Source organism: Brienomyrus brachyistius, chromosome 3, assembly GCF_023856365.1.
Source record: "Brienomyrus brachyistius isolate T26 chromosome 3, BBRACH_0.4, whole genome shotgun sequence".
NCBI lineage: Eukaryota > Metazoa > Chordata > Actinopteri > Osteoglossiformes > Mormyridae > Brienomyrus > Brienomyrus brachyistius.
Window position 1 is genome coordinate 2,104,135 of NC_064535.1, and position 24,990 is coordinate 2,129,124.

The following is a 24,990-nucleotide window of genomic DNA, read 5'->3' on the forward strand; positions in this document are numbered from 1 at the left end:
AGTGGGGACTAACAATTTTAATGAAGTTCTCCGTGTTACACCAGAGGCTTAGTACCACTCAAACATTCTTACTGAAGTTCTCTACTGAGGACTTACCTCATCAGTGCCGACTTTGGTATTAAACCAGAGTCTCGGTCAGACTTCGAGTCGTGAGCATAATTCAGATAGATCCAGAACCCACTCGGATGACTGCATTTTAAAAACCTTTAGAATATAGCAGCTCATGATCTGATCTCTCTGCCTATATACCCTATATTTTATGCATCACTGCCTGATTAATGAGATGGTGAAGAGTGACCATCAGCCGCCTTAAAACTCCTGATGCTGTTTCATTTTCCTCGTTTACCTGGATTGGTACTGAAATCACTCTGCAGCAAGGGTGTAACTTGAGGCTGAACATGGTAAAGGGGTTTATGTCTCCGCCAATTCATCATGACAATATGGCTATTTTGGGGAGGGGCGTATTGGCAGGTTTCAATTATTTTGAATATCATTCCCCCCGCAGAGATTTGCCTTACTAGACCCCCAGTAGAGATTTATGGTCAGCAGAGCCTGGACTGAACGCACCACCTTCCACTTCCAATCACACTGCCGCGGAAAGCTCTCCTAAGAAAGTGAACTGGGTCACATGACTAGTTACGAAGAGATTACCCAGACCAGACCTCTGTGAGCAGGACTGAATGCAATAGGCTCAGTCACCTCACTGTAAATGTAGAATTTATATATATATATATATATATATATATATATATATATACACCATTTAAAAAGCGTGACTTCAGGGGACAAAGGAATGTAAGAGGATTACAGCTGGGATGGAGACAGGGCTGAGGGAAGATTCCGGATTTGGGGAACAGCGCTTCAGACACGGGTCTGAAGGGGTGAAGATGCATCCTCGTGAGAAGCAAAGGAATAGCTCCTGCCTTGAAGTGGAGCGTGCGTGGACATGCTGAGAGTGACGGCCAGCACCAAGCAGGCAGGAACAACAGGATCCAGTCACGACAGAAAGCGACCGAGTGCATGTGGAATCACTTCACAAGAAAAGTTAGGGTTCTTAAGCATGGTCACATTTGTTCTGTCATTAAGGAATTGCTTCTGTTATTTAACATTTGAATCCAGAGCCACGTACAATGCAGAAGACAGGATCAGGCAGTCAAGTCCCTGGAGTAACTGGGGATAAGGGCCTTGCTTAAGAATCTAGGATTTGAACCAACAACCTTCTGATCATAAGCACAGCATCCAAACCTGCTGAGCCACACACCGCCCACACACACACACTTGCAGTAGGAATGACTTAATCCTCATCCTGTGGTTCCTAAGCTTTTGCACCCATCATGGCCTGCAGCTGGCTTGTGAACTTCAGCTTACAGCCACCACAGCTGTCACTTCCCTCGTGCGAGATCTTCCACCTGCGGCCTCCAGGATGAACCTACTGCAGTGACACACCAACAGCTGCCGTTACCCTGTCAAACCACTGCAGAGGTACCCATGAGCTCTGGATATTGTGGAAAACACCGGAAACTGCCTTCAGGACAGCTCAACCTTTTAAATACATGAATGGTGTTGTCTGAAATAAGTACTTATTTTAATTTCAAATAGGATATATCCACATCGTGAAAAACACACAGATCAGATTCATGTTTGCAAACAGCGTGTCACGTTTGAGTAAATGGGTGATGCGTCGTCCTGTGACAGCGATGTGATTGCTGGGGGATGGAGCGGGAACCAGACAGACGCTCAGAGTCGCCATGATGTCACAAGCAGGCGTGTCAGTTTTTATTGAAGCTTAACTCAACAAACATTTGTTAAATATCATTCTTGGTAAATAACAGTTGACAGTTATTAAGAAAAGAGGACAGTAAGACTTTAAACTAGGTTTTAAACCCAAAGTACCTCCTGTGGGGAAAAAATTTAAATGCAGCTGAAGACTATTAGCTGTGACAATCTGCATATGAAAACAAACACACACACACAGACACACGCGCGCGCGCGCACACACACACACAGACACACGCGCACACACACACACAGACACACGCGCACACACACACACACGCACGCACACGCACACACACACGCACACACGCACGCACGCACGCACACGTACGTACGTACAGACGCACACACATAACATTATTAAATGTCAACAAAATTCACTATCTTTCATTAATCAAAAACAGAGAAACACAGTACTGTGCTTAACACTGATCACGTCACCAAGAGAAAATGAAAATATTAAAATAAATTAAATCAGGGAGAAAAGCAGTAAAAGAGAGACATCAATTACAGTCATATCTCAAGACTTGGGTTTGTGTGAGGGTGCATAAGGTCTGAGGTTCTGTGATGACCGCGGTTAAGGGCGTATAAGGTCTGGGGTTCTGTGATGACCGCGGTTAAGGGCGTATAAGGTCTGGGGTTCTGTGATGACCATGGTATATCTCATAACTTTATTCAGTATATAAGGTGTGGGATGATGATCATGCTGCTTAGGTTTGGAGGAGAGGATCAGCAGACCTCAAACTGTGAGAGAGCTTTTCACTCCGTTAACATGGGACCTAATGTGGACCTACAGAACCACACACAGCAAAAGCTACTCAAAGAAAACAATCCAAAAGTAATGCATTCCAGGGAAACCTTCTCCCTTCACCAATCCTTTGGTTGTCACTGATCACTGAAGGCGACAGACCCTTAGCCATCAGTGCACATATTCGTCGTCGCTCACATCCGAGTCGTCAGGGTCCACCTCCCCCTCGATCACGGACTTCCTGCCTTTACAGCACGACACAATCAAGCCAATGAAGAAGACCTACAGCAGAGAAGAATGTGAAAGGAGGACAAAAGATGACGAAGAGGACAATTGCTCATACAGGGCTGATTCATTTCTGACATTATTAGAGGATGGAAGACAGAAGGTATGGCCAGCTGGTGTGAGAAACGCTTCTGACCTTAAAGCACCTAGACTGGGGCTAGAGGGTACTTCTGAGTAAAATACGTAGACTGTAACTAGAGGGTACTCCTGAGTAAAATACGTAGACTGTAACTAGAGGGTACTCCTGAGTAAAACACGTAGACTGTAACTAGAGGGTACTCCTGAGTAAAATACGTAGACTGTAACTAGAGGGTACTCCTGAGTAAAATACGTAGACTGGGGCTAGAGGGTACTTCTGAGACTGGGACTCTGGAGAGTAAATGTTTCCAAATAACAGTATACCTAATAACTGTTATCTTAACCATAGCAGTGTTATAAAGAGGCAACTGATGGATTTCCAGACTGACCGATCGACAGACTCACCCCAATGAAAGCCCAGTTCCCAAAGTAGTAGATGGTGCTGAAAAACCAGAATTTGTGCAGGAAGAGATACGACCTTGTCACAGTGCACTGATCTGAAAGGCAAAAAGGTCCAAAGGTCTAAATGTATTTCATGAAGAATGAGAGGCTCGAAATCCTGAAGAACATTTTATTTGCCAGCAGTACCATGGAGTATAAGAAATGAAATCTAAGCTGTTCAATCAAACATCGCAGAATAGACACCGACAAAGCAAAGACTTCAAGCTGAAAACGTGCCAAAAATGCAGGCACTATGTGATTACATGTACAGATAAAGCACTGTACTAATGAGCAGTGGGACAGTAACCAATGACGATGCCTTTTTAACGAGAAAATAAGAAAAGCAGCAAAGTGTTGGATAGCGAGAGGCTCCCTGACCACCAGCACTGCAATGCCCAGAGAAAGAACCGTCAGCGTGAACATGGTGAACATGGTGAGCATGGTGAACATGGTGAGCATGGTGAGCATGGTGAGCATGGTGAGCATGGTGAGCATGGTGAGCATGGCCCTGTGCTGCCTCCCCCCATGTTTAGGAGCTCTGTACTGGTGGTGGAAGCTGAAAGCCTGCCCATTAGCTCTGCCACGTCCGTTTGATAGGCAGAACCAGCACTGAGGACCCAAATGTCCCCACAATGTGATAAAAAACCTGGTATTTTGATGTTGTGGGGACATTTTTTGGTCCCCACAAGGGGTAACTCATCTTTATAAAAAAATCTATGACTGCAGTCAAAAAACTACAACTGCCAGAAGTCTTGTATTTTGTTTGGTTACCTATGGGTAAGGTTATGGCTGGGTTGGGGTGTAGGTCGTCATGTTGGGATCAGGGCTATGCCCATACAAACGTGAGTGCGTGTCCCGCCCTGCCTGCAGGCAGCAGCCACTCAGATCGCTCGGGCTGGAGATGTTCCCCTATAGGATCTTTAATAACAATGACAGAGGGGAGGCTGTGTTTTCGGCGCCCCTGCTCTCAGAGGCACTGCAAACTACGCGTGTTTACCTGCCATGCCTGGTCTCCCTCCAAGAGCACTTACAGAGAACAGCACACCTTTGTGTCACAAGCAGCCGGCAGCGTGTGTCACACTGGAAACTCTCTCCGGTTTCATTTTAAACCACAAGAGTGTTTACACCATGTTCTCAAAAATATACCATTCAAGAATGATGCTTCCCAGGACCAGAACGGCGAGTGTCCTGTTTAAAGAGGGTATTTAAGATCACATTTCCTGCTGTGCTGTGTCATTGTCATTAGTGTGCGTTAGTGCCGGTTCACAGCTCCCACCCTCACGGTCATTTAGACCCGCATGTGCCCCCTGACAGACCCTCCCCCCCACCTCAAGACCATCAGCCCGCTGTAAGACCACATCACTGTTCTGCAGTCAGGTTGGAAAGGCTCCTGATCTTAAGCTGTCTGCCATGACCCCTGAGCCTGCAAAATAGCTGCCGCTTCAAGCACATTTAACTCATATTTCAGTGACCCGACGCGCTGGTCACTGGCGGACATCTGGAGTAATGCGGCAGGTTTCTTAGTACAGGATGATGTCGAAAGAGTTTGGCACAGTGGAAAGGGGGGGTCTCACACACACATACACACAAACAAACACAAACAAACACAAACGCACACACAGACGGCACGTGCACCCACGGTCTCACACACACACACACACACATACACACACACACGCAGACGGCACGTGCACCCACGGTCTCACACACACACACACACACACACACACACACACAGATGTGCACGCACCAGTTTTACACCAGTGGCCGCAGACACACTGCAGCTGAGAGGTGGCCCCAATGCAGTCATTTTAACCCCCCAGCAAGGCACTGTGGGTCCCTATTTAAACCCTGCGGGGACATTCAGGAGCTGGTGCCCTGTTACCTCACAGGAGCAAACTCCACACCTGCTCCGGCCGTCTGCACCGGTCCACTGGGATCACACCCATGTCCGTGAATGCAGACAGTCATAGAACCTTCTGGAAATGGATACTGGCTTCAGGATTTCCAGACATGAACGACATCCTTACAGATATTACCTCACGCCAGACTGCCGCGGCGAGGAGAACAGCACGTCCTCCCAATGAAATCGGAAATCTGCCGCAAAGCTGACCTCCTACAGCATTTATAGAAAGACAGAAGGCATCAGAGGGACTCCGCCGGCAGGGAGGATGGCTGTGTGAGCGGGTGCCCTGACTGCGGCATGTGCGGGTGCCGGACCCACCGCTTGCGTGGGTAAGATTGGGCACAGGAACCCAGGGCAGCTGGGGCTACCTGAGGAGCAGCCAGTGAGCAAACGAACAGCCCCGATACTGCAGGCGACAGAGACCTGAAAACCAGCGGACAGCAGCACGCCCGACCTCCAGGTCCACAGCCCCCCCAGTCACAGCACCCATGGTCCACAGGGTCACAGTGACATTTCCCACGATGCATCTCTGCATACATATATGCAACTTCACGCTCACTATGGCAAACTGTACTTATTATGGTGACGAGAGCCTCTCAAGGAGAAACGGCCTTTGGTAATTAATTTAAAAAGCAGAAAAACATGAACCACCGTCGGACGCTGACGTGTGTCATTCAGGAAGAGAATGCAGACTCTCGGCTGGGTCACATGGCCGCGGGGGGGAATCTCAACATCAGATAGAATAAAAAGCATGATTACAGTTACACTCCTCCGGAGGTCTGCCTGTGCCATGTGACTGAAATCACGTTAACATGCATCCACTAAGTGTTCCCTAAGAAACTTTCCCAATTAATCAAAGAGGCCTCAATCATTAGATCCCAAAAAGTAAGATAAACAAAGGCAGCCATGTCACTGACGAGGAAAATGGAATAAAGTGAAGAGAGCGGCGTTAATCAGCAGTGACGCACCTGAACACCGGCTGCTGACAGATGTGACACACAGTGGATAGGATGTCTGTAACGGGCCAATTAGACCTCATTAATTAGTGCTTAGCTGGCTGGGAGAGAGGGATGCAGGGAGTGGCGTGGTGAGGCGCGGCATCTCCTCCCTCCGGATAGCGTCCAGCTCCTGCTATCGCTCGCACCCAGATCCACCGCATGGACGCGCCCCAAGGAGCCGAGATGTGTGATTCCTGGCCAAGTTAAGAAGCCATCTGTAGAATCGGGCATCAGCCTGCTGCGTGAGTCTCGCCGCGCCACTTCTCGCCCAGACGTGGCGGAGACTCAGGCAGCCCACATAACAGGCTCTCAGCACTGCGCCTCGCTGACGGCTCCCCCTGCTGGACACCTCTGGGATACAGGAACGGAATCATACTAGCAAGCATCTACGCCGCCAGCTACAGTGGGACTCGCTATTTACATTCATATCAGGACCATTACAAGTTTTTTTCAGCCAAAAGCTTCCAGAAAAGAAGAGCTACTGCCATCTGAGAGAAGTACTCTGGTGTAAAAATAAGGTGACGTCATTCCAGCATGCAGCATTCCACTCCCCCCCCCCAGCTGCTTGGGAGGAACACAGAACCCCCACGAGCTCCGCTGATGGCCCTCAGCGCCGATCTGCCGCAAATAATCACACACCCAGCTCCGTATGGCATCGTATGGCAAACCCCCCCAACCTGGTGACACTGTGGGTCATGGCCTCAGCAGTTTTAATCGTTTCAAAATCGCTCTGCTCACCAGAGTCACAACCGAGGAAACATACACTGGAAGACGCCTTTACGCAGTTCACCCTAAAGCCACTGTACCGTCCTACAGATGATCAACAGGTCTGGAGCCCCCCCCACCCCAACGAATTCGACAGCTCTGGGAGTCCATAAGGATTAGCACCAGCACGTACTGAGAAAGAGAAGATTGTTTACTTCCTAATCCTTTCCAAAAGCCCAGCTTATTCAGAAATGCCGTTAACAGAAGGTGTATCTTTAATTCTAATCTCGATCGTACAGTAATTAGCAGATTGAGTACTGGGTACATTTTCTTAAAAGAAAAAAAAACACAATACCATGTTATTTACTGACTGAACTGTGATCACAGGAGGGGAAAATGCCGATGATTAGATCACTGTGTATCATGTCATAATCCAGGACTAGTGAGGTCGTATTCATCTGTTAATGCCTTCCAACCACCCCTCACAAGAGACAGTTTGTGAGACATTAAATCATCCATGTACAAAAGAAATGGCATGAACTCAACAAAAATTTCCATAAATTACCACGAGTGTGACTGATATCAGCGGATTCTTCCAGATTATATAAAGGAGAGGATTTTAAAACATTTCCGAGACAAGAATGAAGGGGCTGCATGGAAGCACACGCATCTTTATATTCACTGGTAATTCAGCTGCATGGAAGCACACGCATCTTTATATTCACTGGTAATTCAGCTGCATGGAAGCACACGCATCTTTATATTCACTGGTAATTCAGCTGCATGGAAGCACACGCATCTTTATATTCACTGGTAATTCAGCTGCATGGAAGCACACGCATCTTTATATTCACTGGTAATTCAGCTGCATGGAAGCACACGCATCTGTATATTCACTGGTAATTCAGCTGCAGTGACAGTGTCTGCCGGCACGAACGGACCTCTGCAGCTGATGATCCACCTGCCGCGCAAATGCAGCACTAACCCCTCGCCAGCAACTAAATTAAAAGCGAACAGCACTGGAAGAAGGCAGCGCGACTTCTGCAAGCAGCACTAACGACTGCCGCGGCTGGCTGGCAGCGTGGATGGAATTGCAGAACACAGCATCTGGTCCTTTAAGGCCCTCCATCCAGCACCTTTATTAAAACAGGCTGTTGCTAAGGAACGGAACAGGAAAAATGCGATGCAACAAACTCATATTTCATCCGAGAGGCACAGGACCCACGGATACCAGGAATGACATTAGACCTCTGAGAGGCGTGAGATTGTGTGTGACTCGATGTGGGGGGGCACCGCTTTGCGGCGCCGCTCTCGGGGGTGCGGGGGGGGGCATTCTGAGTGCTACGCCTCGCCATCCTCAGCCCCTGCCCTGACATGGCACCCCCCTCTCTCCACCCTCCCCCTCTCTCGCTCACAGGCTGCTGGCATCTCAGCCTCTGACTCAGAAGCACCTTCACCTGGTGCCCAAGCACACCTCCCCCATGCAGACCACATTCCGAACAGAGAAACCTGCAAAGGATAAAGGCTCCCAGCACTGACACTGGAAGCCTGAATGTCGGAATATGGGTTCTGCTGAATCCTGGGAATGTCGGTGACTGATTCCCCGTTTTTTCAGAACTTTCTTTACCCAGCGGGGTCTCTCTCGACGCGCTGCAGTCAACAGGCTGACCAGCCTCCCGATCGGCCGTCTGGGCGTGTGCCGTCCAGGAAAATCGATACCTCAATTCCCGACTCCTTCAGCACGCAATAATCTATTTAAGGCAGAGACAGCAGCCGTGCCATTATCCTCCAGGAGTCCTGGATAAGGAGGAGAGGCCTGTCGAGAGGAGCGTGTTCAGAGAAGCGGGGAGTAGGGGGGGTACGGCCGCCCTCCAATCCGACATGAGGAACACGTTTAACTTGCGATTTCCATTTACATCTACAGCCTACCGAAGCATTCACCTTCCACGGGCAGTCACTATGGCAACAGGCTCTATCCCCCCCTCCCGAAACATGACAACTATTGAGTCCAGGCTGAACAGAAGCAGAATATGATCAGCTGAACACAAGGGGAGAGAGATGTGCGCTGACTATGGGAGGAAGCAAAGAAAAAAGGAAAAAAGACCCCAGAGATGTAACAAGCAGACGACCAAACTGACTCTGCAAAAGAAGACCCCTGAGATGTAGTAAGAGCGAGCAGAAGGTCCCTGAGATGTAATGAGACGTCGAGGGGGACCGATCAGCCGGCTGACCCACAAATGATGTTTTTCCCTCCATACTAATATGTGTTTTTGTTCCTCTCCTCGGTCGTCATCTGGTTTGCTGTCTTTATTCTCTCTTTCTATTTCCTCCCTTGTATATATTTATATTATACGCATGTACACATGTAAGGCACCCTGGGGTGACTCCACTGTGAAAGGTGCTATATAAAATAAACCGAACTGAACTGAAGACGATCTGAATCAGTAGAATAGACCCCCGAGATGGAATGACAAGATGACCAGTTTCACTCTGCAGACAAAAAGGTAACAAGACCACCAATCTGATTCTGTAGAAAAGGCCGCTGTTATGTAACAAGACCACCAATCTGATTCTGTAGAAAATGCCGCTGTTATGTAACAAGACCACCAATCTGATTCTGTAGAAAAGGCCGCTGTTATGTAACAAGACCACCAATCTGATTCTGTAGAAAAGGCCGCTGATATGTAACAAGACCACCAATCTGATTCTGTAGAAAAGGCCGCTGATATGTAACAAGACCACCAATCTGATTCTGTAGAAAAGGCCGCTGTTATGTAACAAGACCACCAATCTGATTCTGTAGAAAATGCCGCTGTTATGTAACAAGACCACCAATCTGATTCTGTAGAAAAGGCCGCTGTTATGTAACAAGACCACCAATCTGATTCTGTAGAAAAGGCCGCTGTTATGTAACAAGACCACCAATCTGATTCTGTAGAAAAGGCCGCTGATATGTAACAAGACCACCAATCTGATTCTGTAGAAAATGCCGCTGATATGTAACAAGACCACCAATCTGATTCTGTAGAAAAGGCCGCTGATATGTAACAAGACCACCAATCTGATTCTGTAGAAAAGGCCGCTGATATGTAACAAGACCACCAATCTGATTCTGTAGAAAAGGCCGCTGATATGTAACAAGACCACCAATCTGATTCTGTAGAAAAGGCCGCTGATATGTAACAAGACCACCAATCTGATTCTGTAGAAAAGGCCGCTATTATGTAACAAGACCACCAATCTGATTCTGTAGAAAAGGCCGCTGATATGTAACAAGACCACCAAACTGATTCTGTAGAAAAAAAGACTCCCGAGATGCAACGAGAAAAGACCAAACTGACGGGAGAGCAGAAAACAGCCTTTCCTGCTCTGGGGCTCCCAGCCTCACAGGGTGCCATGAAGCACCCCCCCCCCCCCCCCCCCCGCCAGTTATGCAAGTCGCAGCCGTTTCCACAGAGAGAGGAGGCGGCGTTGCTGGAGGACGCCGTCTGGCACGTGGGCTCTGTGCTCTCCCAGACAGCAGGGGGAGCTGGCTCTCTCCCAAATCCCAGCTACACCTAGGAGGCACGCCGGCCCGTGGGCAGACATCCATTAAACCACCGCGGCTAAACGCGCTGTGAAAAACACCCAGTTAAATGCTTTTCCTACTCTGCCACATCCTTGCATCCCCCCTGCAGGGGGCACTACAGGATGACGTCTGGCTCGAACCCGGGGATGGGCCATTACTGCAGCCTCCGCAGCCCTTTCAGTATTTACCTGTATAAAAAAAAAAAATGAAGGAGACAGCTGGACTCTTCTAGAAGCTTCTTTAGAAAAGCGGAATGCCGGAAGGTGCAGCACTGAACGCACCGCCCGGCCATACACACCCCAAACCGTGACCTTGGGGAACGGCACTTAATGAATTGTGGCCTTGACAGCGTTTGCCGCTACGCCGGCGTGTCCTGCATCTCAATGAACCCCCGCGTCGCAGCGCGGGTCTCAAGCGAGGTTACTATCATAATTCTGAAGAAGTTACTTGTGAAAAACAAGTGGGAGTCCGATACACCCACTGCCCAAAAGCGGCTGCTTGTCACTCTTACCTGAAGCCCTCGGTAAGAGCCAGCGGCAGCCCAGCCATTAATCTGTTATTAATTATTAATATGTTTAATTACCTCCACAGGATGCCAGGGTCATAAATACACAAGACATTTAGTTATCAGTGTTAAATTCATTCAGCCTATAGGCAGCCTGAAAATCTGCATGTATAAGAGTTAATAAATGTTCCAACAGAAATATGTCACGTAAAAAGCTACATAATCTGTATCTTTAAAAAACCCCACAGGAACAAGAGTAATATCTGCTTTTTGTTTTTGTCAGCACACAGCAAACCGACTTCACTCGATAAAGAAAATGAAAGCATAAGAGGAACGGACGCATTATCAGATCGGGGCCAGAGACATTAGCCGACGTGTTTCCAGGGGATTCTGCAAAGCGATTTCCCAGTGCTGGGGCCACCCAATATAACACGAGCAGAGATGGCGTCAGCCTGCTGTAAACTGTAAGCAAACTGCACGCCGCAGCTCCTCTGACTCCTGCAGCCCGGAAGATGGCACAGGGAGTTAAATTCTACATCAATATCATCCATTAAACAACCTGGACAGACAAATATAATTTGCAGACATAATTACCTCACGGTGACTTTGCTCCTGCAGGGAAGTCTGGGCCGGCAGCCGTGAGTCACCACGCAGCTGCACTAACATTTGGATCTCCTCGCAGACCCCGCAGATCGTCACATGCTTTCGCTTTTTGTTCCCAACGGGCGTGTTTGACAGGGTGACGCTCGGGCCGCGGCGTGACCCCGGTCGCGAGGGTGAACGAGCTCAACTTAAGGCTCAGCGAACGCAGAGCGATTAGCATGAGTGCTGGTGGCATAAACCTGCGTACGGAGAACAGCCGGGAACGAACGGCCTCCACATCTCAGCGAAACTCACGAGGGACCAAAGCCTAGGATTGTTCATAGCGAAGGCAGCTACAGGTCAAACCTCAAGTCAGGCATCCTGAATACGCAGCGATGGAGGAGCCATTTCAGCCACAGATGGCTGTTTTTATATAACCACTGCTCCAGTTTCCAGTCAGGAATGTCCTATCCCTCTGCTGATGGGACTGGGAACACAGGATGACTGAAGCTAATGGCAGCAGAACATCCATATCAAAATAAAGACAGCTTCCAGTCAATAGCACAGCTCTTCAAAGGGCGATGATCAAAGCCACATTTAACCACTGACAGCAACGACAGCGTGATCAGACCGGCGGTTTAGGAAGGCCAGCAAGGGGCATGAAAGGAAAAGCATCATGAGACACAGTACAAAATACACTCACCGTCGACAGAGAGCACAGTGACAGGGAGTCACTCCTGTTTTTGGCAAGGTCTCCGGTCTGAGAAATGCCGTCTGTGCCTATTTTTTCGTACTATATGCACCATAACCGTGCACAGATTTGCCTAGTTTTTCGTACTATATTCACCATAACCGTGCACGGATTTGCATAGTTTTTTCGTACTATATGCACCATAACCGTGCACGGATTTGCCTAGTTTTTCGTACTATATGCACCATAACCGTGCACGGATTTGCCTAGTTTTTCGTACTATATGCACCATAACCGTGCACAGATTTGCATAGTTTTCTCATAATATATTCACCATAAATGTGCATGGATTCGCCTAATTTTTCTTATTAATTCTTCATTACCTTTATATGTCTATCACTGAATTGCGTATTTGTTGTCTTTTACTTACATTATGTTTTGTTATATTCCTTCTGTACTGCTGAATAAAGAAAATCTCCCGGGATCAATGAAGTTCCATCTTATCTAATCTTGTTCCTTTCAGGTAGGTGTTAAGGCGCGTTGTGGCAGGAGCAAAAGGCACCACAGAACGACCCGCACCACCTGTGCTCAGGCACATTTTGGACACGATGCCAGCAAAAGAGAGCAGCGGCGGAGGGTTCGAATATCCCGCCGAAAAGCGCAGCCAGGCACAGCTACTCCGACAGCTAACGGGTTGGGCTTCCTGCAGAGCGCTGTGTTTATGGCTTCACTTCCAGGCCAGGAACTTTTAAGGAAACAAGTATCTGGTGACGTCGGGAGCCAGAAAGGGCGGGCGGGCGTGCGGGGGGCGCTCAGTAGAGAGTTTTCCTCCTGAAACTGAGAGTTACGAAGGTGGAGAGGAAGAGGAGCGATCATGGTGTGCGTGCAGCGAGTGTGGCTGGACTGGCCGGATGCTGTGGGGGGCGCGGTGGAGGCCGGTGCCGGCCAGGGAGTGGAGCGTGGCAGATGGGAGGCTGGGAGAGGCTGGCGGAGCTGGCAGACGGAGGGCTGGAGACGACACCGGCTTAACAGGGAGACGGATCCCGCTCTAGTGGCCCACTGAGGCGCTTCTGTTCGGCATCGGGGGACGCGGACGCGTCCAGGAAGGCAAAGCGCAGTGGACGGCCAGACGCCCCTGACTAACACGCCACGGCTGGCAGGCAACGCGCTTTTTACCCTCACGGAAGCACACGGCAGAATGCTCGCCCGCCGCACAGTGCGCCACACAAACATGCCTGTATTTAAAAGCTAACAAAAAACATTATTAATGACCTATTTACCGTTTGCTTTTAATTTTCCTTTTTCCATTCCATTACGCGGCTGCTGTCTTCCTCCTTATTTACATACATGCACTGCACTGTGTATATAAGGCCTTGTGTCCACCCCCCCCGATTCACACTGTCCTGTGTTTTTCTCTGTAATTCCTGTGAAAACCCTCCCTCTGTCACACCGCGGTCCTGGGGGGCCTTATTTCATGCCATTTTATACCTGTGTACATGGACGGCATGACTATGAAGCCCACCCAACGGCAGCGCTGTGGAATACAAAAAAAAAGCTTGTAGCAGAAAGAAACCTCAGTAGGAATCCAAAAAATGTCATGGTGCAACGGTTTTGCGTGTCCCAGACGGCGGCGCACATGAACCAGACCACCCTGACACGCGTGTCCCGTGTTCACGTGTAATGGCTACAGCCAATGGGTCTTTATCTTTGGTAACAGATCAGAGCATCTTTCAGCTATGAGGGATTAAAACGGCGTTTAATTTAAATATGTAAGATTAAAAGCGTGAACAGCTGACTTTCCCGGATGGAATTTTGGCCCGCATCCCGCCCAGTGGCCCATGATCCGTGGCGGTGACTGTCCACGATCCCCTGTGGCCCCAGAATGCCCACACCGCTCCAGTGGAGCCCATTCCTAAGGCCTAATTGAAAGTTAATTAATTGAACTGTAGCATGATCTATTTTGGGTATGAAACACAAATTAGATTTGTGGTCCATTTATCGTTCAAAAACACAGTGGGGGGGCATTAATGATGAGAAGGAAAGAGGCTCTGGAGCCTGGGGAGGCCTTCCCCTGTAGATACAGACCTCCCATTAATTTCTGCTTCCCAGCAAGCAAAACCGATGTTTCCATAGACATAATGTCTATGTTTGACTGGTGTGCCCCAGCCTTGTGCCCGGTGCTGCCTGGGGTGAGATCCGGGAGCGGTCTCTCCCCCCAAACCCTGAGCAGAAGAAGCAGTTATGGGATGATGGATGGATGGATGGATGGATGGATGGATGGATGGATGGATGGATGTATGCATGGATGCATGGATGGTTGGATGTATGGATGCATGGATGGATGGATGGATGGATGGATGGATGCATGTGCTCCTACCTTCAGGTGCAGCCGCGTCACAGATCCGGCTGGTCACCCTGCTGATGTTTCTCTCCAGGCCATCAGCCGAGGGCATTTTCTCCTGAGAAACAGAAAAATGAGCAGCAACCACTCGAATCAGCCCTAATCACACACCATTCAGCCCTTAAGTACAGATAGGCGACCATTCTGCATGTCGGGTAACGCCGAGTTCATGTCGAAGGTTTGTCCTGTTCCCCAAGCAGACAGCTGAGCGACGCCGTTTGCGGGCATCGATCCCCATCAGGACCGGCCCCCCATGACAAACCGCGCCAGCACCTGTCACACATCCCTCCACGCCGATGGTGTCCGCATCCCAAACAGAGAAAAGGCGCAGAATCTCCTCCTGGTAAATCAGCTGTTGCATTCATCTGCATGTTTTTTGGCCGCTAACTGGCCTCCGCCGCCCCATGCGGGCATGTGCGGTGCACGGAGCAGCAGATTGGTCAGAGCCATGTGCCAGGCCGCCCCAAACCGCAACCAGTCCTAGCCACAGGGTCCCTCAGGAATGACAGCACAAAGGTCTCTCGGTGGCGAGGGGGACGGGACAAGCGGGAGGGGGACAAAACAGCGGTTTCACGAATGAATGACTGAGTAAATATTTCCACATGCTGTGAGCGGCTTTATCAATAAGAGACTGGCCCCAAGCAGGAGTGCTTAAACGGGCACAGCAGTGAGCCCGCTAACGAGTTGGAGGTCAAAACCCGAGTGTAAACCCGCGAGGAACTGGGGACACGGCTCACTGATGCCAGCGACCATGGGGACGGCCTTCAGCAGGGCGGAGGAGGAGCCCCGAAAGCAAGCCAGCCAGAGTAAAGGGTAACCTTAACCACGTCTGGCGTGACGCGTGCAGCAGGGTGACAGCACTCTGCGCGATCGTGTGGACACACGCGTCTCCGGGAGTCATGCTCCTACCTGGACAAGGTACTTCTGGCTGCCGTACATGACGTACTGCGGGGCCAGGCTGTAGATCATGTAGCTGGTGTGGAGGACGATGAGCAGCAGGATCATGCAGAGGAAGAGCAGAGCCTGTGGACGGGTTCTCCTAGGCCGGATCTTGTAAAGCTGCAGGAAGAGTCAGGCAGCCGAGGACATTCAAGGTCGTGCAATGCAGCGTGCTTAGGACATTCCAGGATGTTCTGCCAAAACCGCAACCTTTTCTCTTTTAAACATCCTTAAGGTTGCCACACAGTGAAAATGACGACGTCAGAGAACCCACCCGGATCCAGACGAACCAGATGCCCATGTTGCGTATGCCGGCCATGGAGGTAAAGACGAAGTACATGGTGATGACCGTGATCAGGACGTAATCCAACGGGAACACCTGAGAGAGGCCACAGATGGGGGTTAGCACACCCCCTGCAGGACAGAAGCGGCCCACCCTCCATGTCGCCACTGCGGCCTGTGGGTACCCCCGTACGATTTAAAGGTGGGTACTAACCACTGGGACACAAATACGGACATGAAAGGAAGCAGCGTGCCCTCACAAACGAGCGAGCAGAAAGAGCACTAATTACCCACGCTGCCTCGAAGCTTCAGCAAGCCTTTACGATACGATATCATTCCCCTGAAAGGTGCGGTGTTCCCAGATCGATATGCTTACTGAATAGCTAGATGGTTGGCTTCTGTATTTAATAATAATTGATACTTTTATTGATCCCTGTGCGCCTCCCTCTTTGTAGGGAAAGCTGTCTGCAAAGGGCAGCCACCCGCAGTGGCGCCCAGGGAGCTGGGGGTTAAGGGCCTCGCTCAAGGACCCGCAGACGTGCCGAGGCTGGGTTTGAACCGGCGACCTTCTGATTACAGGCATACAAGCTTAGCCCACTGAGCCACACACTGCTAAATAAGGAAATCATTTACTTAATATTTGTGGTGAATATGTGAAATTGAGTATTTAGAACATCCGACACGTCTCTCTGCCCAAAATCCCAGCGTCCGCGACTCATCCGTCCGCGGCGGGAGAGGAGGGCGGTTCCCAGGCCCCACTGACTTCTGGGAAATAATCATGAATCTGGCAGGCAGCTCTCGACTCGGGGCTTTACGCTCGTTCACCCCACAAAGACATTTTGATAATGCACATCACAGGCCATGTTACAGTGTTAATTCTCATTTCAGGACTTTCCAGTTTCTCAATAATAACCACTTAAACTTAATGGTTGGAGCATCTCTGCTGCCCCCCTCCCCCTTAGAATTGTAAACTATAAGGAATTACGTTTCGTTAAAACACTTCTGTGCGGTTAATTGTGCTGTGAGCAGAGTCTAAATGCACATTAAATCATCCAGTTTAGCACCATCTGCTGAGCCATAAAATCATCTTCATATCAAGCCTGAAGTGCAGACCGCCGTAAGGGCAGCGCCGAACCACAGACACACCGGCGAGACTCCCGGCTGCGGCTCTGGGTTCGAGGCCTCATGTCTCAGTCACAAGGCCCCTCAGCTCGGTCTAGATCACTGACACACAAATCTTAGCGGCAGGCTACGATCCATGGCTGTCAAACTTGACAAAAATAAAACTTTAGCAGATTTAGCAGAGTTTCTGGCTAAACACAAAGGTAATACAAGGTAATGCGTTACTACAGAATTCTGTGCAAAACTTTCCCCAACTTATCTGGCTCTGTTACTGTTTCTTCTTGTACTATTTATTGTTATTTATTGTTGTTAAAATGTCTCTTTACTGTGTAAATGTCTGCATTGTGCTACTGTAAACTGACAATTTCCTGCAGATTTTATGAAGTCAGTCAGTCACAGTCAGTCAGTCAGTCAGTCAGTCAGTCAGTCAACAGAATAGCGGTGCAGATGCTTGCGAGATGAGGGTATGCATGTAGATATCAAACGGCGGCTGACAAACTTACAGGCTGAAGGACCAGCAGCAGCTCGTTGACAGGATTGGTCAGGTTCGTCCCGAAGATGATGAAGCCGGAGTTTATACCGGCGGAGTGAAGAGCTTTATCGAGGCTGCAAGTAGAAGAGCATCAGCACAGAGCCGGGCCCCAGGGCCCCAGGGCCCCAGGGCCCCAGGACCCCCCCCGCGGGGCCGTGCCCACATGCAGCAAACTCAAGGTGCCACAACATGCTCCAAAAGCTTCCTTTGAGATGGAGAGACGCACCGGCATGGAAAGCAAGGGAAGCTGCAACAGGAACTCACTTGGAGATGAAGAGGGACACCACCAGCAGGAGAGCTACCAGGATGAAGAAGATCCCCAGCAAGATCTGGAATAGATGAGGAGAAGGAATGTGACATGGGGGTCACGCTTCAATGTCACCTGAGTGCCTGGCTCCCGCCATCCATAGGTGCCCATATGGCCAGGGGCCCGGGGTCCGGGGTGCGGGGCCCGTCTGGCAGCAGCATCCATGTGGGGCAGCTCCGCTCTCACCTGTACCTTCTGTCCATCTCAACTGTCCTCTCATGTGACCAAGTCGGTGCAGCTCGGCAGCTGCAGCCTTTGGCCCCAGTCACAGCGAAGACCAAACCCGAGGGAGGGGCTGAAGCACGGGTACAAGGCCAGCCACCCCCATCATTAATGCCGCCGCATTCTGCCCTTTCAGATGCCGGAGAGTTCCACGGCTGGCAGCACACAATTATAGTGTCGTCATGGTTTCCCAGCATTCCCAGATATTACACTCACAAGGGGGCACCAGAGAGAAACAGCTGAGAGCCTGAAAAGACCCCAAAAACCCCCCTGCAGAGGTCACTGTCTTTGTGGGGTCTCCACTCTGTGACTAGCAACGCCCCCTTCTGGCTGAGGTCTCAAACGCAGGCGAACCGCCTTTAGACATGAGAGCGCGGAAAGCTGGGTCCACGTGCAGACCTCCAGGATCTCCATCTCACAGCGAACATGGGTAAATGCGCACTTTCACAGGCCATTAATCAGTCTACCAGTCGCTAATTACAAGCAAATTACACACATGCCTCAGGCTGAACGCCAGCCCATCCGTCTCTTATGTGCTTCACATCTGACTGGCTGCTGCTGACGTGAGCGTCATCCTGCTCGCAGAAACACCATGGAGATGCTCTGGGCTCAGGGTTAGCCGTGACCGTGGGAGGGTACATGTGCTGCCTCAATAAACCCTCCAAAACCTTGTGGTTTAGCCATTCGTTGCTGCCACCCGCACACATTGACTGCCTTGGGGTAAATGTGAGCCGCTTCCCACCATCATAGCAAATACAAAGAGCGCCACCATCTGGCAGGCATCTGGCTTTCAGGTAGATTATGAGTTTGGGTATCCTGTGTAGGACTTGCTTCACACAGTGTCATTCCTGGGGGGCCTTGATGGATACATAACCGGCAAGGAAGAGAGGGGTCTGACCTTCAGGGGCCGTAGAGCACTGCCCACCCGCGTGCAGCAGTTCTTCTCCGCCACCTCCAGGTGGCGCTCTCTGCGCTGCAGCAGCTTCAACTTGGACTCCAGGTCCAGCAGCTTGCGTCTGTCCCTGGACGAGAGGGGCCGTCCGTCCTCACACTGGGGGGGGGGGGGGGGGGGGGGGGGGCAATATGATAAGGTGAGGGGTGTGCAGACACTGTGCAGATAATTTTATGTGGGGAATTACAGTGCCGACAGAGGAAGCGGAGGCACTGGCACTACAGCCCCACTGGCGGCAGAGAGGCCCAATCAGAGAGCGCCCAAGGGGTGGGGGGGTGCCTCTTTCCGTTTGGGAATCGGCATGGCACACATTTAGATCCCGAGCGGAAGAGCCTCGTCGATCCAGGGAGGAGGTGCAGGGACAGCTCACAGCTCTTGGCCAATGCAATTACCCCCAGGGTCGCGGGCCAAAACACGGTGACGTTTTTCCCATCATTCTCTGCTGCGTCAACCGGCACTGCACTCAGCGCTGTAGCCAGCCACACCAACCTTGGATTTTAGCTTCTCGATCTGCTGCTCAATGTCGTCAATGTCCTCCGTGGTCTCCAGACGCTCGTAGGCGATGCTGCGCGTGCCTTTGATGAGGTTGAGCGGGAGCACGGACATGCCGTATGCCTGGGGGGGGAGGAGGTAAGCGAGAGGGGCACGCCAGCGAAGGGGCCGCCCACGCACGGACAGCTAGCGGAGCACATGCACATGACTACGGAAACTGCAAGATTAAATAACAAAACATCATTACGCATGTGGGCTGCCTGCCTGCAGGCTAATTCCTCCTTTCGACTGGATTTAGCTGCGGTAATGAGCGATTTGTCGTGGATGTGTTTCTGCGTGTAGCCACACAACGACCATTTTGGATGCCGGCGACGCAGCGCTGGACTGTGGCGCCAGCAACCAGGAACCATTCACAGCCTCACAGTGCCCCCTTGTGGCGGGAACTAAGCCGGAGCGCAGAGCTGCCAGAGCTTCCAGCAGCTTCCAAAGCAGCACTTTATGGAGGGGGGACGGGGTGTGAAGGCCAGCCTGACACCCCCCCTCATTAGACATGCCCGTACACATCGGCGCTCATTTCCATTACGGCCATAAAAAGCACTCCCCCCCCCGGGTGGCCTGGCTCCCGGACACCAGACGTGCAAATTTTAATTAAATACAGGAACCATCTCCGATACTCGGGTGAGACCGGATCAATGGGGCCACCAGGAAAAGCCCGTAGGGCACATGGACACACGGGCACTGCGGAACGCAGGAGGTCTCACGATCGATGACACCTCCCTGAAACAGACGCCCCCCTCCCACCCACAATAGGAGGCTGACTCAATTTACAGATAAGAGAGGTGCCATTTCAGGGCCCCTATTTTACCATTTATTCATTTTCAGCTTCATTCATTTATCCTAAAGACAATGGGGGGGGCGTTATGACCAAAGTCATGGGACATGTACACAGCACCCGCTACTAATAGTCTGGCCCGTGGACCTCCATGGTGCCCCCCCCCAATGAATCACGGGGCTCTTTAAGCCAGGGCTTGTCCAGAATACCAAGCAGGGCCATTAAAAGGGGATCTGTCCCCCCTGACGCAAAGCCCCCCCCACACCCTTCATCAAAAAACAAAAAGGGAGGTTTTGCTGCAATCGAGAAAATGAGATGACAGAGGTGGCCCCAGACCTCCGGCTGAACAGACAGGCATTCATGGCGCAGAGGTCAGATAAATATGCGGGGGAGGGATGCAGGCAGCCGCCGAAAGAAAGGGGCTCAAACCTAGGGGGAGGGGGTCTCCTGAAGCAGCACTAGAGCTGGGGCTGGGGAGGCTGGGGTGGCAACACCAGCAGGGGAAGGGGTTTCGAACCCGGGGCCAGAGCAGCTAGTTCGTCATTCCTCATAATAAGAAAATAACAGGTCTGTTTCAGTTTCAAAATGACAGCATGTCCCTGTTCCGGAAACCTTCACCCTAGAGGAGACAACCAGTGCGGAAAAACCACCAGCGAAATGAAAAAGGATCACTCTGCACAGAATTCCTGGCATGGGAATCCCACCGCCTCTCCTCCGGGCTTCCAAGTTCCGGAATTTTCCCCACAAACAATTTCATAGCTTGCAAACGGTCACCAAATTGCAGATTAAAATGGGGGAAAAAAAGCATTAAACTGACAGTTACATCATTACAGGGAATATGGCGACATCACAAACAAAAAGAGCAAAGAAGGTGGGAATCAGAGGGATGGCAGATCCTCAGCAGAACCCCACCTGCCCGCAGCCACCAATGCTCAGCAAGGCCCAGAGGGCTGGCACGCAGTGCCCATAACCAGAGGGCCACAGGTTCAAATCCCAGGGTCCGCTGAGTGATTCCACGGCCCTTAACCCTGCTCCTCTCAATCTTTGGATGAAAGCATCTGGGAAATAAATAAGATGCAAATGGGGGGGGCAGCCAAACCCAGGGCTATTATACAGCCAGGCCGCTACACCCCCATTAAGGTAAAACACACCCCAAAACAACAATAAACAGGCAGGACGTAAAATTCCCCGGAAGAGGTGACAGCTGCATTTCTCCTGCGGCGGACGGACATTAATCTGGCTGCATCTCCGGCCAGATAAACGCTGGCCGTGCGTTTATTTAGAGAGCAGCCGGGCCACACTGTCCACCGCGCTGAATGAAGACTGACTGCTCACCTCAGAGACAGCCCCGCCATAATTTAAGCAGCAGTTAGGGGGCGACAGCGCCGCATACGGGGCCTGCCACTTAGCTTCCATTAGCTTAATGGCGTGCAGTAACAGCGGAGAGTGACGACCAACCCCCACGTCTGTAAATACACCGAAGAGGAGCGAAACCCGCTAATGTCCAACGGCATGCCTCTCTCTCGCGGAAGGCGCCGGAGGGACGCCGATCCCAGCCCTCTGCTGACTGACCGCAGATCGGCTGAGTGCCATCGCAACGGTGGCTCATTAGGGGGACGACGATAATGAAGCCTACAGGCTACCTGCTGCTGTACTCAGTGGCACTGGGCTACGAGGTAATTAACAGCATTGTGTAGAGAATGGGGGGGGGGGCAGCGTATCGCACAATAGCCCCACAGCGCCCCCTGCTGATCAGCCCCACCCTCCTCCAGCAGCTCTGACAGACAGCTGACATAAATAAGTGTCACTGCGGCCTCCGTTCATACCGGGAAGACACAGGAACTATGGTGTCCCGAGGGGACCAAAATTAAGGCAGATATGAGGGGCCTCACAGTTTAGAAAGGCAGATAAGGGGAGCAAGATGTGCACATTGAGCATGGAGGGTGAGAGGGGCAGGCTGACAGTGCCCCCTGCAGGCCGTTCTGCTGCGTACTTACTGTGTAGGTGACAACAGCCAGCATACCGATGAGGGTCAGGGTGCTGATGGAGAACGAGATGGCAGCCAGGCCATCTGCGAAACAAACACAGAACAGACGCTCACCGGGGGCACCGTCTCCGAATCCCCACCCCCCCCAGGTCCCCTTAGGCTCTGCACAGACATAAACAGCACCCCCCCAGGTGTGGTGCCACTTCACCATAATTGAGGAAGACTCCCGGCCACCAGGAGAAAGAGGGTAAGGCAGACAGGTTCATGTCATGTGTCAGCAGAAGAGAGGGCTGAGGGTGATTCACAGAGACATGCTGCCCGCCTCCCCAGCTGGCCACCGCTGGCGAACCAGAGAAAGCCTTCTGCACCCCCACACTCTGAACCCCCCCATCCTCAGCCCCCAATCCTGTTCCTCAGGGGTAAGAAAGAGACCATAAGGTGGTCCGTCTCTGGGACCTTGATCCCATGACCTGCACCTTCAGCCCAGCAGTGAGAAACCGATGTACAGATTCATGGTTTCCGGGGCCTTGATTCCACAACCTACAGCAATGAGTGAGCCGAGTTCCCAGCTTCATGGGAAGAAATGAAATCAAATGAATTATCCCCCACGGCAGACAAATGCATACCGGGGGTTTTCAGCATCTCTGCGATCATCCTCTTAGCTCAGAAGGCGACAGCTCCTTGAGAGACCTGGCTGTTTGTGGCCCCTCAGTTAACTTCCAGAAACATCCGGGGGATTCCACAAAGGGTGTTTAGTCTAAGTGATAGTGTGAAAAGGGCTCTTATCTAGCGGCGTCTGCTCTGAGAGGAGACGCAGGGCGTGCCGCAGAGGCAGAGCGGGGTCAGCTGGGCCCATTGATCCTGCGCCAGAGCCAGGCAGGGCCAGGGGGCACTCTGCACCATAACCCATGCAAACACTGCGTTCTAAAAAATGCATTATTCAGGCTGAGTGTATGGGACCCATAACCTCGAGGTGGTACGGCTCAGTATATCAGCGGGACTCAAAGCCGACACAGAGTCGCATGCCCCGACGCATTTCCTGCGGCGCTTACATCCCTTACAGCATGATGGACGTCTGCAGACTGGCAGGAACAAGAAAAATTATTCCTCTGATTTGATTTTAGTTAGCAGCTAGATTTAAGAGAGCACAAGGCTGACGGCAAGGGCTGTAAATATCAGAGCAGGATCATTGCCCCCCCCCATCGACATATGAGCTCTGAGTTACAGGAACACCTGAAGGGGCACAGGGAGGCAAGACGGGGGCAAACAGGAGCGGTGACACATGGGGGCGCTGTTGGGACTGACCGGGCCGCGCAGTCACCCTGAAGCAGGAACTAGTGACTGACAGCCTGGCGTTTGGACTCAATTAACCCCCCAGGATGAGCAGGGGTAAGGCTCCTCCCCATATCTTCCTGTCCTCCTGCTCCTCCCCACACCCACCCACTCCTCTCCCCACTTTCCTGCTGAGGATTATGGGAGCTTAATGGACGATCAGACTCACGGCTGCTTCCCAGCTCCTGGAACAGGAACTGCACCTTCTCCCACTGGGTGGCATTCTGACTGGGGGGGTCCAGAGGGACAAACGCCCTGCAAGGAGAAGGCAGCAGTTACTGGTGGCCAAGTAGCATAAGGATGCTGGAATCAGGTCAGCACCGCTAGATAAACCGTACCGAGTTGCAGATGCACGCCTTCACGGTGCCAAATAAATATTGCAACTGTCAATTTCGACAAACTGTACATTTATGATATACCAGGCTGGAGGTTAAAAGGGGCTGCTTTTGCTACTGTGACACTGGGGGGTATGGCTTACTAACTGTGACACTGGGGGGTGTGGCTTACTAACTGTGACACTGGGGGGTGTGGCTTACTAACTGTGACACTGTGGATTACAACTGATAAGAAGCCAGCAAATGGAGCCAAATCAGAGCAGAGACACTCAGGGTCCAAGGGGCCGGCTTGATGTACAGCTGTCTGGTTGTCCACATGGACGTGAAGGCTGCACCTGGGATCTGCTGGATCCAAAAATCCCCAAGCAGCTGGAGCCAGAGCAGCAAGACGCCAGACAGTCAGAGAAATCACAGAGGGCCGGCAGTAACTCTGCCTGCCGGTCAGGCTGATTTATGGGGCAGCTGGTGCATAAGAGAGAGCACCTCCATGCGGGAGTCAGTCTGATCCAAAAAGCCATTAAATAAGACACGAGGAACCCAACAAGCAGTCCTAGGTACTAATTATTACCTTTAATTATCATGATCTGACTTTTGGCCCGTAGGAAGATCCGTAGCTACCTGAGGTCTCCTTAAATGAAATGAACCTCCATAAAACCACAGCAAATCTTAAAGCGGCTCTGATTATGCCCTGGGTTAGATTCAGCTGCCACTAGGCTGCTGAGAGTGTCTCAGACATCATTCATCAACCGGACCGCATCTCCACCGCCCTGGATGCAAGCATAAATCACCAGTGCGATTCCCAGACTAAAGCGGCGAGAAGAGCGAATGGGGTCACCGTCCAGGAGAACAGGAAGCCCCAAGCAAGAGAGACACTTGACAGTGACGTTCAGTGACCATCCCACTGAAAATCATGCTGCATCGTGCTTTTCATGGGAGGGGAGGCTAGGGAGGTTGGCAGGAAGACCCGAGGAG

General features: G+C 51.2%; 1 protein-coding gene across 1 annotated transcript in view; it reads right to left on the bottom strand.

The window, feature by feature from the left end:
* Window positions 1-1,749: 1,749 nt before the first annotated feature.
* Window positions 1,750-24,990, bottom strand: part of lmbrd1 (LMBR1 domain containing 1) — a 33,300-nt gene continuing 10,059 nt past the window's right edge. The window contains exons 6-16 of the mRNA XM_049007524.1: window positions 23,853-23,938; window positions 22,362-22,435; window positions 19,530-19,655; window positions 18,987-19,139; window positions 17,824-17,888; window positions 17,531-17,633; window positions 15,898-16,002; window positions 15,594-15,743; window positions 14,661-14,742; window positions 3,293-3,384; window positions 1,750-2,806 (exon numbers count right to left, since the gene is read on the bottom strand). Coding sequence (XP_048863481.1) covers window positions 2,696-2,806; window positions 3,293-3,384; window positions 14,661-14,742; window positions 15,594-15,743; window positions 15,898-16,002; window positions 17,531-17,633; window positions 17,824-17,888; window positions 18,987-19,139; window positions 19,530-19,655; window positions 22,362-22,435; window positions 23,853-23,938 — 1,147 coding nt within the window. The 3' untranslated portion in view covers window positions 1,750-2,695. The remainder of the gene's footprint in view (window positions 2,807-3,292; window positions 3,385-14,660; window positions 14,743-15,593; window positions 15,744-15,897; window positions 16,003-17,530; window positions 17,634-17,823; window positions 17,889-18,986; window positions 19,140-19,529; window positions 19,656-22,361; window positions 22,436-23,852; window positions 23,939-24,990) is intronic.